The sequence below is a fragment of the Myotis daubentonii genome, chromosome 16 (assembly GCF_963259705.1).
Source record: "Myotis daubentonii chromosome 16, mMyoDau2.1, whole genome shotgun sequence".
Lineage (NCBI taxonomy): Eukaryota > Metazoa > Chordata > Mammalia > Chiroptera > Vespertilionidae > Myotis > Myotis daubentonii.
This window is the reverse complement of record NC_081855.1, coordinates 49,413,543-49,428,171: the sequence shown is the minus strand read 5'-3', so window position 1 is coordinate 49,428,171 and position 14,629 is coordinate 49,413,543. Positions and strand designations below refer to the sequence as shown.

Here is a 14,629-nt window from a genome sequence, read left to right as displayed (position 1 = left end):
TTTTGTCATAACATAGAAATCAATGCCCAGAAATGGTTAAATTGAGGATACTAATATTTGCACTTCTTTCATTTTGAAGGTTTGAAACCAGGTCAGAGAAAGGTTTTGTTTACGTGTTTCAAACGGAATGACAAGCGAGAGGTGAAGGTTGCTCAATTAGCTGGGTCAGTGGCTGAGATGTCTTCTTATCATCATGGTGAGGTAAACACACGATCTATGTTTCCGGAAAGCATTATAGTAGAAATACCTGCAAAATTATTCTCCAAACACTTAGTGAAAATATAAGCCTGGTACATTTGTAGTAGAGAACAATTTGGTGAAATCTGCCAGACTAGATATGTGCTTACACTTTGGCCTAACAAATCTATTTCTGGAAATATTCCTATAAGGATATCATAAATCTGCAAGGATCTGTGTTCAAAGATGTTTATTATAACTTTGATGTTAAATTTAGACATCAAAAGTGTCCAATGATTGGGAAATTGTTATAAATTGTGACATATCTATGCATAGAATCATTGATATAACTGAAGTAAACCTGTCTATACTAACATTGAAGAATGTCCGTGTCCTGTTGTCAGCTGGGGGAAAAAGAGGCAGAACAATACTTAAAGCAAAACGTCTAGAACAATATGTTCCAAATTATTGACTTTTATTATCCCTGGAAATTAAAAAGGGCAATATTCCAATTTGTTATATATATCTGAATTGTTTGATTTTACACAAACATACATTCATTGTTTTATTTTTAATTGAATTGCTTTTTTAAAGAACTAGATTGCCATAAGTTTCTAGAACTTTAAATGTAATGATTGTCTTACTTGTTGCTTTGAATTAAAATATAGTGGTAGCCCTGGCCAGTGTGGCTCAGTTGGTTGGGCAATGCCCCGTGCACTGAGAGGTTGCTGGTTTGAGTCTGGTAGGGGCACATACCTGGGTTGTGGGCTCCATCCCCGGTAGGGGGCATGCAGGAGGCAGCTGACTGATGTTATGCTCTCACGTCGATGTTTCTTCTCCCTTCCTCTCCCTAAAAATCAATAAAACTATTATTTTAAAAAAATATAGTGGGTACCTAGTAAATGATTGTGATTTGTTAAATGCTTACCATGCACCAGGTACAAAAGATAAGACAAATATGTATCTTACTTCAAGGTATAATCACAGTTTAACCAAGAAGGACCACACACACACACACAACTATAGAATAAAGTTATACATGCTAGAGTAGAAATGAGCGAAATATTGTAACGAAGTAATTTTTTATTCTGCTCTGAGTGAAGAAAGGAGCTATACCTTTTTTGATTGAAATTATTGGAAGGCAAGAGCCCTGAACTTGGAGTCCTAAGTCTGGGGTTAAAGCACTACATCTGCCATGTACACTTATCTGGGAAAAATCAGTAAACATCTATATCTCATAAACCCCTACAGGATTATAGTAAGGCTTAGGCATAATAATGGGTATGTATTATTAAAAGTCTACAGATCAGATTAATGAATCTTTTCCTTCCCCAGATGTCACTAATGATGACGATTATCAATTTGGCTCAGAATTTTGTGGGTAGCAATAATCTGAACCTCTTGCAGCCCATTGGTCAGTTTGGTACCAGGCTGCATGGTGGCAAGGATTCTGCCAGTCCTCGATACATCTTCACAATGCTCAGGTGGGTAATGCTTTCAATTTCTAGTGAATTGTCATTTCCAATTTTGAAATAATATGAGATTTAGTAGACAAAAATAAATAAAAATTCAATCAGAAAATGTACTTTTGATGCAGATGCTTAGAATATTAATTTTTTAAAAACTACTCATTAAAGTTTAATTATGCTACTTTTTGCAATGAGCAGAAAGACAAAATTCTATTTCAGTTTGATAGCCATCGCCTTTGTATCCTTAGAAGTATTATTTCCTTGTGAAACTAAATGTTTTTACTTCCATTTCTTATATTTTCTTTTCTTTATATAGAGAGTGGTTCTCAACCAGGAGATATTTTGCCGCCCAGGTGACATGTAGCAATGTCTGGATACATTTTTGATTGTCATAACTAGGAGAGCTACGCTACTGGCACCTAGTGGGCAGCAGCTAGGAATACTACTAAACACCCTCCAAAGCACAGGACAGCCCCCCACAACAAAGAATTATCTGACCCAAAATGTCAGTGGTGTCAAGTTTGAGAGACCCTGCTGCAGAATTTGCATCAGAGTAAAGGGCTTGATTCTTCCTAAATACCACAGTTGAAATCGGACTTCCTTTACAATTCTATGGAAAGTACACTATGAATGGTCAGTTTTCAGTATCATCATATTTAACCTTTCAGCAACACTGGATAGAGTTAATCACTCCATCATCCTTAAAACTCTTTATTTTGGCCTCCAAAACACCCGACTTGGTTCTCCTCCTTATTAGTCTTTTCTTTGTTGGGTGTTCTGCTCATCTTCTCAACCTCTAAATGCTGGCCTGCCTCAAAGCTCCATCAGATCTTTTTTCACTAGCTGTTCTCAGTTCCCATCCATAATGATACCTCATCTATACAGTTTCATAACTCCAGCCCTGAATTTAAACTTTTATATGTCCAACTATCCGCTTATCATTTATCACTTGGATATCTAGCAAGTAACTCAAACACAAGTTCAAAACAAAATCCTGTCTCAATAAATAGAATGCCATCCTTCTAATTTTCAGGCTAAAAACCTTGAAGTCACTTAGGGCAGCCAATTTTTTAAAAATAGGTCACTGGTGCAGAACCTTCCACCTGCTTCATTTAGAGTAAAATCTAAAGCCCTAGGTTAACTAACCAGACCTCACATGATCTATGCACCCACTCCCCATATCTTTTTATTCCATCTCATTATCTCTGCTCAGAACACACCTGGCCTCTTTGTCTATACATGCCAGGCATACTCCCTCTTCAGGGCCTTTTGCTTTACTGGTCCGTCTTGCTGGCAATGCTCTTTCTGCATATAACTTCCGGGTTGATTCTCTCGATTTCTTCTCAAACATTATCCTATCAGAAAGTACCTACCATTTCTTAGCACCCCTTCAATCACTCTTACCTACTTTATTTTTCTTCTTAGCATTTATTGTACCCCTGACAAAGTCTAAGTTCATGTCTAGCTCCTATATTAGAATGTGAGCTCCTTGGAAGCTGAGGCTTAAGTCTATATTGCCTGGCACAAAGAAAGTGCTCAATAAATATTGTTAAGAGAACATTAGCAAGTAAAGCTGAGGTAAATCCATGTATTGATATGAGATAACATATGTCCTTTTCATGAAGTTAAATATCAAAGCCAGTATTTTTGTAAAATAACATTCTTTGATTGTTTCCTTTAGTCCTTTGGCTCGGTTGTTATTTCCACCAAAAGATGATCACACATTAAAGTTCTTATATGATGACAACCAACGTGTGGAGCCCGAATGGTATATCCCTATTATACCCATGGTGCTGATAAATGGTGCTGAAGGAATTGGTACTGGGTGGTCCTGCAAAATCCCCAACTTTGATATTCGTGAAGTTGTGAATAACATCAGGCGTTTGATGGATGGAGAAGAACCTTTGCCAATGGTAACTATTTTGTGTGTATTAGGAATGTTAATTTTCTTCTGGTTTCAATTCAGTAGACTATATGGTTAAAGAGGCTATAAGTTTACAATTTATTTCACACTTAAATGTTAGATTTATTGTTTTATGCTATTGTGATTTCTGTTTTTAGTGTCACATTTAGAAAACATTCTTTTTTTAAATACCAATTTAGCTTCCAAGTTATAAGAACTTCAAGGGTACTATTGAAGAGCTGGCTTCAAATCAATATGTGATTAGTGGTGAAGTGGCTATTCTTAATTCCACAACCATTGAAATCTCAGAGCTTCCCATCAGAACATGGACCCAGGTAAGTAATGGGGGAGTGGTGTGTGTGTGTGGATCAGCCAAAACACTTTTTGTAATGCTTGTTAACTATTCAGGAGCCAGTGTTTCAGATACTTACAAAAGGATTATTTCTTTAGACATACAAAGAACAAGTGCTAGAACCCATGTTGAATGGCACTGAGAAGACGCCACCTCTCATAACAGATTATAGGGAATATCATACAGATACCACTGTGAAGTTTGTTGTGAAGATGACTGAAGAAAAACTGGCTGAGGCTGAGAGAGTTGGACTACACAAAGTCTTCAAACTCCAAACTAGTCTCACATGCAACTCTATGGTATGTCTTATCTCATACAATTTATACTAAGAAAATAATATCAATTTTAAAAGGAAATCATAGGCTACTTTTATATTTTGAAAGAATAAAGTCATTTCTCTAAAACCATTAAAGTTTAGTCAACTTAGCTATTCTTGGCTCTACTCTTGTTTGTTTTTTTCCAGGTGCTTTTTGACCACGTAGGCTGTTTAAAGAAATATGACACGGTGCTTGATATTCTAAGGGACTTCTATGAACTCAGGCTTAAATATTATGGATTAAGAAAAGAATGGCTTCTAGGAATGCTTGGTGCTGAATCTGCTAAACTGAACAATCAGGCCCGCTTTATCTTAGAAAAAATAGATGGCAAAATAATCATTGGTATGTTTTTTGGATAATAACTGTCTGTACTAAACTACAATTGTGCCAAACTTACTTTAAACATTTTTGGAGAGAGTAATGGTGGGGAGGGAGGGCAAATCCATTTAGTTCAGTTGGCTACTTAAATGAGCATTTCTTTGAAATACTTAATTAGGTATCTTATAGTTTGAAAGACATAGTTTTTACCAGATTGAACATCTTGAGAAATCAAAATTTAGTTGACATTTAGACAGAAAAGAGCCAGAAGAGGTTCCTATATAAACTACTTGATCAAGAGAAAAGTCTTATAGGAAACTGGAGGCCCAGTGCATGAAATTTGTGCATTGGGGGGCAGGGGAAGGTCCCTCAGCCCGGCAGTTGGACATCCTTCTCACAGTCTGGGACCCCTCGCTCCTTACCACCCACCTGCTCGCTGCGTCAGCTGTGAGCCTGGCTTCTGGCTGAGCAGCACTCCCCTGTGGAAGTGCACTGACCACCAGGGGGAAGCTCCTGCATTGAGCATCTGCCTGCTAGTGGTCAGTACACATCATAGCAACCAGTTGTTCTGCTGTTCAGTTGATTTGCATATTAGGCTTTTTTATTATCTGCTAGAGGCCCAGTGCACAAAATTTGTGCATGGGGGGAGGCGGGTCCCTCAGCCTGGCCTGCACCCTCTCCAATCTGGGATAGAGCCTAAACTGGCAGTTGGACATCCCTTTTGCAATCTGGGACCGCTGGCTCCTAACCACTCACCTGCCTGCCCGATTGCCCCTAACTGCTCTCCCCTGCCGGCCTGATCCCCCTAACTGCTCTCCCTTGCTGGCCTGATCCCCTTAACTGCTCTCCCCTGCTGGCCTGATCACCCCTAGCCACTTCTGTCTTGGCCCGCACCACAGTGGCTTTGTCCGGAAGATGTCCAGTCTAATTACTATATTACCCTTTTATTAGTATAGATAATAATAAAAGCATAGTATGCTAATTCAACCAGACATCCTTCCAGACGACCTTCTGGATGAAACTGGGGCTGTGAGGGAAGCCCAGGTCCTGGGTGCCAGAGGGAAGCCAGTGCCAGCAGCCAGGGGAAGGAAGTCCTACTGTTGCACGAATTTCATGCATCGGGCCTCTAGTGTAGGATAAAGGGCTTTTGAAGTAAGATTATAAATGGCTTCTATTATAAGTAAATTGTGTACTTAAGCCTGAAAGGTCATGTCTTAGGGATTTTTTTAAAGACATTCTAGCTCTGGCTGGTATGGCTCCCCTATACCAAAAGGCGACAGATTCATGGCACATACCCAGACTGCAGGGTCCACCCCTGGTCGGGGCACATGCTGGAGGCAATGGATCAGTTCTCTCCGTTCCTCTCTCAATTAAAAAAAAATTGAAGCGGGGGGTGGGGGGTTTCACTGACCAAAAAGCTTGGAATAAAAGGAAGGTGGGCTAGAGCTATCCAGGCTCAGCCACCTGGTGTGCGGATGATCGAATAAATTTGTAATACCTCACCAAAAAAAAAAAAAAAAAAAAGGTGAAAAGAGATAGCTTAGTTCTGACCAAAGCTAACTAGAAAAGCTGGGCAACTAACACATGCTACTAGGTCAGGGGTGGGCAAACCTTTTGACTCGAGGGCCACAATGGGTTCTTAAACTGGACCGGAGGGCCGGAACAAAAGCATGGATGGAGTGTTTGTGTGAACTAATATAAATTCAAAGTAAACATCATTACATAAAAGGGTACGGTCTTTTTTTTTTTAGTTTTATTCATTTCAAACGGGCCGGATCCGGCCCGCGGGCCGTAGCTTGCCCACGGCTGTACTAGGTTATAGTAGCAAATCCCTGAAATATGACAACACAAATTCCTAGTGATCACAGGAAATTTTTCTGGTGGTACACAAGAATGTTTAATTTGTTATATCTTCAATTTCATGAATATTTTAAAAAATAATAACACTAGTATATCAACCCCTTAATTTCACAACTACTTAAAACAAGGCTAAAATAAGTAATATTAGACATGACTCAAAGAAAAACAAAAAGTAAAGGTTGTATTGACTGCTGTTAATATTGGAAGAAAGGTGCTATAGGAAAGGGGAATGAGCCCTGGCTGGGTAGCTCAGGTGGTTAGAGTGTCATCCTGATATGCCAAGGTTGCAGGTTTGAGCTCCAGTCAAGGCACGTACAAGAATCAACCAATGAATGCATGGATAGGTGGAACACAGAGCATTGTTTCTCTCTCAAATCAGTAAACTAAAAAAAAAAAAAATTGGGGGGTAACAAAGGCAACATGGAAAACTCAATATTTGGGTGGTGGCACTAAAAACTTGCCTGATCATATATTGAAATTTTTAAAAAACCAGGGTCTGTAATTGAGATAGAGACCAAAAATAAAGATTTGGATTATCTTTTGTTAAAGAGTTATGATTAGATCATAACCTCATATGATTTGACTGCCCTCTTGTGGTAATTTACATTTGTCAGTATTTTAGGGCAGTGATTTTCCACTAATGTGCTGCAAGAATTTTTAAAATGCAATACCTGACTATTTAGTCAGAGGCACTGACCTCTTTCCCTTAGGTTGTCAAGTTAAAAAATGACAGCAGCCAACACAACAATAGCTGTCTGCTGTGAATGAATTACACCTATTTTTTGGTTAGGTCAGCAAAAATTTTTTTGATGTGCAGTAGAATTTTAGTAATTAGTTTGTGTGCGCCATGAAATGAAAAAGGTTTAAAATCACTGGTTTTAAGGAGAATACTTAACTTCAGCTGACCCTTGAACAACATGGGATTTTTTTGGTGTCTTTTTTTTTTAACCCTCACCCAAGGATACATTTTTATTGATTTTTTTTTAGAGCAAGAGGAGGAGAAAGAAAGAGAAACATTAATGTGAGAGGGAAACAATATCCATAGGTTGCCTCCTGTACACACCCTGACCAGGAATCAAACCCACAACCTTTTTGGTGTACGGGATGATACTCCAACCAACTGAGCCACCTGGCCAGGGTGACGCACACAAATTTGAACTGTGTGGGCACACTAATTTTTTTAAATAACTATTTTGGAAAATTCTGGAAGGTTTGTGAAAATTTGAAAAAAACAGATGAACCTTGTGATTTTCTTAATATTTTCTTTTCTCTTGCTTTATTGTAAAAATACAGTATATAATACACATAACACAGAAAATATGTGTTAATCGACTGTTGATGTTATTGGTAAGGCTTCCAGTCAACAGTAGACTATTAGTAGTTAAGTTTTAGGGGAATCAAATTATATGGAGCTTTTCAACTATTCAAGAGGTTAGTGGCCCTAATCCCCACATTGTTCAAGGGTCAGCTATATATATCAGAATGTACAAATTTATGCAAGATAAAAACAGTTTACTAGTTTCCAGTCCTAATCTTTTGAATTACTATGGTAAAATCTTATTACTTTCCTAAAATATTACTCAAAACCAACTATTACCTCTGTTTATATTTTTTTTAAATAGAAAATAAGCCCAAAAAAGAATTAATTAAAGTTTTGATTCAGAGGGGATATGATTCGGATCCTGTGAAGGCTTGGAAAGAAGCCCAGCAAAAGGTAATTTCTTGGTTAACATTTTCCTATATTATTAGGACTGTATAATTTGCCCTAACCGGTTTGGCTCAGCGGATAGAGCGTCGGCCTGCGGACTGAAAGATCCCAGGTTCGATTCCATTCAGGGGTATGTACCTTGGTTGCAGGCACATCCCCAGTAGGGGGTATGCAGGAGGCAGCTGATCGATGTTTCTCTCTCATCGATGTTTCTAACTCTATCTCTCTCCCTTCCTCTCTGTAAAAAATCAATAAAATATAAAAAAAAAAAGACTGTATAACCTAATGTCTATGTTTCATATTTCCTATTAAAACTACATTTTAATTCTTCCCATAGGTTACAGAAGAAGAAGAAAATGAAGAGAGTGACAATGAAAAGGAAACTGAAAAAAGTGACTCTGCAACTGGACCAACTTTCAACTACCTTCTTGATATGCCACTTTGGTATCTAACTAAAGAAAAGAAAGATGAACTGTGTAAGCAAAGAAATGAAAAAGTGAGTAGTTGATGGATGATACATTTTGCTTAGTTATGTTCTAACTGTGAAAGTAGAAACGTGTGCTTCATGAAAATACTGTTTATGCATATAAATTAACTCTTAATTTGCTGACTATCTTATCAAGGAACAAGAGCTGGAAACATTAAAGAGAAAGAGTCCATCAGATTTGTGGAAAGAAGACTTGGCTGCTTTTATTGAAGAGCTGGAGGTGTGTAGCTTATAATGTCCATTTTAGAATTTTTACTAATGAAATAATAGATTCTATCAGTATACCTTTTTATCAAGAAATTTCACAATTGGCAGTAGAAAGAATATGGAGGCAAAAGGAAATATTACAAGATAACACATAAAAGAACAAACTGTTTTAAACTAGTTAGAATAAAGTAAATGATGCCAGGAAACATACTAACCTGGAAGTTTCTGGACAAAGAGGAAAAGGGAAGGAGGACAAGAGTTGATTTTTGACCTATTGGGACTAAGAAGATAAGAACTTAAATGTGAAAAGAAGACCAACCCAACCCAGTCCTCCAAATCAACCTAAAAGGACAGAAACAGTTTATCTTCAGGGCTAGCTAATTAGTAGTTTCGACAATCCTGTTAATTTCACTGTTCGGTTTTCCTACATTTTGACATAAAAAAAATCATTTCACAAATGAAGCTAAAAGGATTACCATGCAAATTTATATTATTGCATTATTGCATTCAATGTGATGTGCAGCTTACAATCAGTTGATTGGATAAGAATACCTTACTAGAATTACATCCTTATTTTTTGATTTTACAAATATGTATATATGTATTTTATCCCTAACCTACTTTGCCCTTTTTATCCTCAGAAAGATTCAGTGGGAAAATCAAGAGTAGAACCCAATCTTCTATCCCCACACTGTTCAAAGTGTGTCTTAATTATATTTTCACTGTTGTGGTGGTATACTTAGATATGGAACAGGTTGTCACAAATTTATTTTAAGATATAACTAGTTGAAACCTGTTTAACACATTACGCGCCCTGTCAGTCACCGGTGACTGACACTATACTTTACGTCCGGAAGATAAGACAGGCTGGGCGCTTAACATGTTAATTTTTGCCTTTTATGCTATCCCTATAAAGTAATAAAGATGTTATAATGCCTTTGTTAGCTTATAAACTTGCTTTCTTCTGTCCCTCTTTTAGGCTGTTGAAGCCAAGGAAAAACAAGATGAACAAGTAGGACTTCCTGGGAAAGGGGGGAAAGGAAAAGGGAAAAAAACACAAATAGCTGAAGTTCTGCCTTCTCCAAGTGGAAAAAGAGTCGTCCCCCGGGTGACCACAGAGATGAAAGCAGAGGCAGAAAAGAAAATTAAAAGGAAAATTAAGGTAATACTCTTGAAAACATTATACATTAAATACTTTAAGCTTATTTTCACATAAAATTGAACAAATTATACATTTTCTACTCCCATAGTTTGGAATTTACCCTGTATCTAGTCATAACATTCCTTTTTTTAAAAAAGAAATTATTAGTTGATTTTAGAGAGAGAAAGACATTGATTTGTTCCACTTACTTATGCATTCATTGGTTGATTCTTGTATGTGCCCTGACCAAGGATTGAACCCACAACCTTGGCATATCAGGATGACACTCTTTAGCAACTGAGCTGCCCAGCCAGGGTATAACATTCCTTTCTTATGAGCCTGATTTTTTTAATGTTTAAATATCTTGAAAAAGTCATACCTTTATTTGTATCTTTATTCAGAGTTCTTAACCAGACCCAAAGAAAAAAAAAATCATTTTGACCGGATATAGATGTGTATACTTAACCTTATATTATTCCAAGTACAGTAAACCCATGATTTTTGCAGACCTCAATTTAATGGACTTCGGACAAATTTAATGGACAAAATTTCTAGTCTGTATGTCACATGTGAAAATTAACACCTTGTTAACTTTTAAATGCTTTTAACCAAGATTTGCTTATAATTAAGTTAACAGTTTATATTTTTTTGTTATTAATTCATTGTTAATTTTAACAAATTTTAGGGAATAGGCTATATGTTGGAAAAAACACTAGTGATTTTGCCGACATAAAGATCACATATCTATAACTATAGTCTACATATTTAACTCAAAGTGTCATTGCTCATAAACAGTGTCCAGTGATTAGCACGTGTGTACACTGCATTTGTTTGTACAAGGTAATTGGTTCTCTTGTCAGTGGCATGACTTTCTGCAGTAGTTCTAAAACATGCTAAGTCAGTGTTCTGACGTGCTAAGGCATGCTCCAGCAGTGTGCATTTATTTCCTGTGAAGTGACTGGTGAATGCACGCATTTATTAGAACTATTCAATATGTAAACTTTTGTGTGAAATTCAACTTCTAACTACACAAACGTGTCTACATAAGTGAAAACAGGTAAACTCACTAATTTGTCAATTTTTAAACATGCACATTCAGAAAACCTACTTTGGTGTATATATATAATGGACTTTCAGCTTTAACGGGCACCCCCTCTCCCAAATTAATCTGTTATATCGAGGTTTTACTGTAATAAAATTTGGCAGAGCTTGACCATTTTCATCTTACTATCTTTTAGAATGAAAATACTGAAGGAAGCCCTCAAGAGGACAGTGCGGAACCAGAAAGCCTAAAACAAAGATTAGAGAAGAAACAGAAAAGAGAACCAGGTATTAAAACATTTTAAGGAAAATGGTAGAGTTGAGATAAAATTATGTTTGTTACCTAGCACATTCCACATAGATATTCAATAAATTCTTAGTGCGTAACATGAAGGAGAGCTATATCTGAAGTAGTTTGAACCTCACTAATAATTGTCTTTGGGATTTGATTTGAGTAGAGATCATTTTGTAATGAAATATTTGTTAATTTGGCAACTTGGATTCCTCAGTTGGGATCCAAAGAAAACAAACTCAGTTAATTAGATTTCTCCTTCTAGCCAGTTAAAAGCTTGAGTACAGTGACCACATCTTAGTCATGTTTATATTATCCCTACAGTTTAAGATTAATGCCTTTATTGAGTATCTACTTTGTTTAACTTCCTCATTGAGTTATTGACATACCAAATTCATGCTGTAAAGTGGACCAGTTAATGGTTCTGGTATTCTCCAAATTTAGAACAAAAGAAACACTACTCATTGAAGGTCACTCCCCATTTCCTCCCAACTCCTCCTCCCGTTAGGCAACCACTAATCTAATTCTATCTCTAGATTTACCTATTCTAGACGTTTCATATAAATAGAAATCATATAATACGTGGTCTTTTGTGTCTGGCTTCTTTCACTTAGCATAATGTTTTCCAGGGTTAAACATGTATCAATACTTCCTTCATTTTTATTGCCAAATAATATTTCATTGTAGAGATACTATATTTTGTTTTGTTCATCAGTTGATAGGTATTTGGATTGTTTCATTGGGAGGAATTGACCTCCAGGCCAAACTGGCTGTAAGGACCAGCTATGGCTACAGTGGGAGAGCTGCTGTGCAGAAACACCCCTATGGAGCAGGACTCGCTTCAGTGGGACTTTGGTGCTCACTGAGTCTGCCCCATGAATGTGTTGCTAATGGATGTATAGAGATATAATCTGCTATGGTCTGAAGATGTCCACTGGGAGCATTGCCTCTAGGACCTCCAGGGAGGTGCAGTCAGCCACTGCCTGGGGGCACCCTGCAGGAGCTATTTGTATTGGGTATGGAGGTGCCCAGGCAAGGTGCAGCTGTGAAGCAAGTTAGGCTCATGCTCCAGCAGGGTCTTGCGCCTTTTATTGCTAAACCCCGCTGCAGCTTGTTTGCAATATTTTAGCACAGTCTGAAGCCTGAGCAAGGACAAGCCGCTGCAAAGAGGTTGGGTGGGGTTGCAAATTAGATGGGGCAGGGTCTCAGGGAATAACCAGGATGGAGCAAACAGGTAAGGCTGCCAGTCATCCCTGCAACTGGGGAGGTCCTAGCACAGGAACCCCTGTGAGAACCCAGGTCTGGGAGAAAGCTGCCCCCAAGTTCCTGCCCCGATGCCAGACAATCCAGTTCCTCCCCTTATGTGTCTGGGTCCCCTGGAGCCTCATCCTGACGCTGCAGCTCAGAGGAAGCAGGACATTCAGTTCAGTTCCTGCATCAGCCCTTTAAAAGGAACACCTGAGTCTCCAGCAGTCTCCATGCCACTGAGCCCCAATCCCTGCTGGTTTTTACAGCCTGTAGTTATGGGGACTTCTTTTCCCAGCTCTGGGAGCCTGGGCTGGGGGCGTCTGGTATAGGGCTGGGACCCCTTGCTCCTCACAGGCAGCCTCCACAGAGACCATCTCTCTCCCTATTAAAAAAGCAGCACACGTGGGTGCCAGTCCAGCCCGTTCAGCGCCTCTGCCCCTCCTACAAGTCTCAGTATGCTTTCTTCTTTACTTCTCTAGTTGTCGGACTTCCATTCAGCCCCCTTTTAGGCGGTTCTGAATGATAGTTGTTCTGTATTTTAGTTGTAATTTTGATGTGGCTGTAGGAGGCTGCGAGTACAGGCGATTTACCTACACCGCCATCTGTTTTCTGCAACACGTATTATGGGATTCATTGACTAAGCTATATGCTCCATGAGAAGAGACTTGTGTTTCTGTTCACCATTGTATTCCAATACTAGCCCAGAGCTCAAGAAATATTTGAAGGATGGATGATAGAGAAAAGTGGGTCTAAGAATATGTAAAGTTGGTTAATCTCCCTTCTAGGTAACAAAGCAAAGAAACAAACCACATTGCCATTTAAACCAATCCAAAAAGGAAAGAAGAGAAACCCCTGGTCTGATTCGGAATCAGATATGAGCGGTAATGAAAGTGATTTTGATGTCCCTCCACGAGAAGTAGAGCCACGAAGAGCAGCAAGTAAGAAAAACTGACGAATATATATTTCAGGGCACTTAATCTCAGAAATTGTTCTATCTTAGAGCAGTAATTATATTCAAAAATTTTTAAACTAAAGCATCTTTTAGGAAATTAAACTGAAGCTTAAATCTTCATGAAATGTTATATCAATCTGTGGATCAAATAGTCTATTACCCCTTTGATTATTTGTATATGTATGTTTTTAATAGCAAAAGCCAAATTCACAGTGGATTTGGATTCAGATGAAGATTTCTCAGATATTGATAAAAAAAGTGAAGATGAAGATTTTGTCCCATCAGATGCTAGTCCAGTTAAGACCAAAACTTCCCCAAAGTAAGTATCTTTTCTAATATGGGTTTTATCATGATTTTTTTGAATATATTTTATTGATTTTTTTAATAGAGAGGAAGGGAGAGGGATAGAGATTTAGAAACATCGATCAGCTGCCTCCTGCACACCCCCTACTGGGGATATGCCCGCAACCAAGGTACATGCCCTTGACCGGAATCGAACCTGGGACCTTTCAGTCCACAGGCCGACACTCTATCCACTGAGCCAAACCGTTTAGGGCTATCATGATTATTTTTAATAGCTGATGATGTATTCTTTGTTGTTTGACAAATTTAGAATTGGTTCTCAGGATGTAATTTTTTTCTTCTAGACATACAAACAAAGAACTAAAGCCACAGAAGAGCGCCACATCAGGTGTGTACTAAGTAAAAAGAGGGAGCCGTCTGCTTTCCTGGGGTGCTCAGGTCCACCTGGGTTCTAATGCAGACTACATTAGCCAAGCCCTGCCTTTGAAAATAAATGTGGGTTCTCATTAGCATTACATTGATGTTGTTCATTAGGTTTAATTTTGCAAATAAAGAGGTTCTACATTTAATGTGCTGCCCAGCTGGCATGCCTCAGTGGTTGAAAGTCGACCTATGAACCAGGAGGTCACGTGACAGTAAAGAAAACAGCGGCAAAAAGCCTGTCTTAGAGATGTGTTAATAATATTGGGATTAACTAATATTGGTTGCCACAAGTCAATCTTAATTTTTTATTCCCAAAGTTTACTACTGATATTAAAATTAAGTCTTTTCCAAATGAAAGCAAATCTAATCTTTAGATGTTTATAATAAAAAATGGTGGTTAAAAGGTCTAAGATTAGCATGTTTCTCAAAAT

The 14,629-nt window shown here is 38.1% G+C and overlaps 1 protein-coding gene across 1 annotated transcript in view; it reads left to right on the top strand.

Annotated features, from left to right (window-relative positions):
* Positions 1-14,629, top strand: part of TOP2A (DNA topoisomerase II alpha) — a 28,469-nt gene that overhangs the window by 11,875 nt on the left and 1,965 nt on the right. Inside the window, exons 19-32 of the mRNA XM_059670938.1 lie at positions 80-201; positions 1,513-1,661; positions 3,328-3,559; positions 3,750-3,884; positions 4,000-4,200; positions 4,365-4,560; positions 8,019-8,110; positions 8,442-8,600; positions 8,728-8,811; positions 9,778-9,960; positions 11,178-11,268; positions 13,306-13,458; positions 13,668-13,791; positions 14,120-14,163. Coding sequence (XP_059526921.1) covers positions 80-201; positions 1,513-1,661; positions 3,328-3,559; positions 3,750-3,884; positions 4,000-4,200; positions 4,365-4,560; positions 8,019-8,110; positions 8,442-8,600; positions 8,728-8,811; positions 9,778-9,960; positions 11,178-11,268; positions 13,306-13,458; positions 13,668-13,791; positions 14,120-14,163 — 1,965 coding nt within the window. The remainder of the gene's footprint in view (positions 1-79; positions 202-1,512; positions 1,662-3,327; positions 3,560-3,749; positions 3,885-3,999; positions 4,201-4,364; positions 4,561-8,018; positions 8,111-8,441; positions 8,601-8,727; positions 8,812-9,777; positions 9,961-11,177; positions 11,269-13,305; positions 13,459-13,667; positions 13,792-14,119; positions 14,164-14,629) is intronic.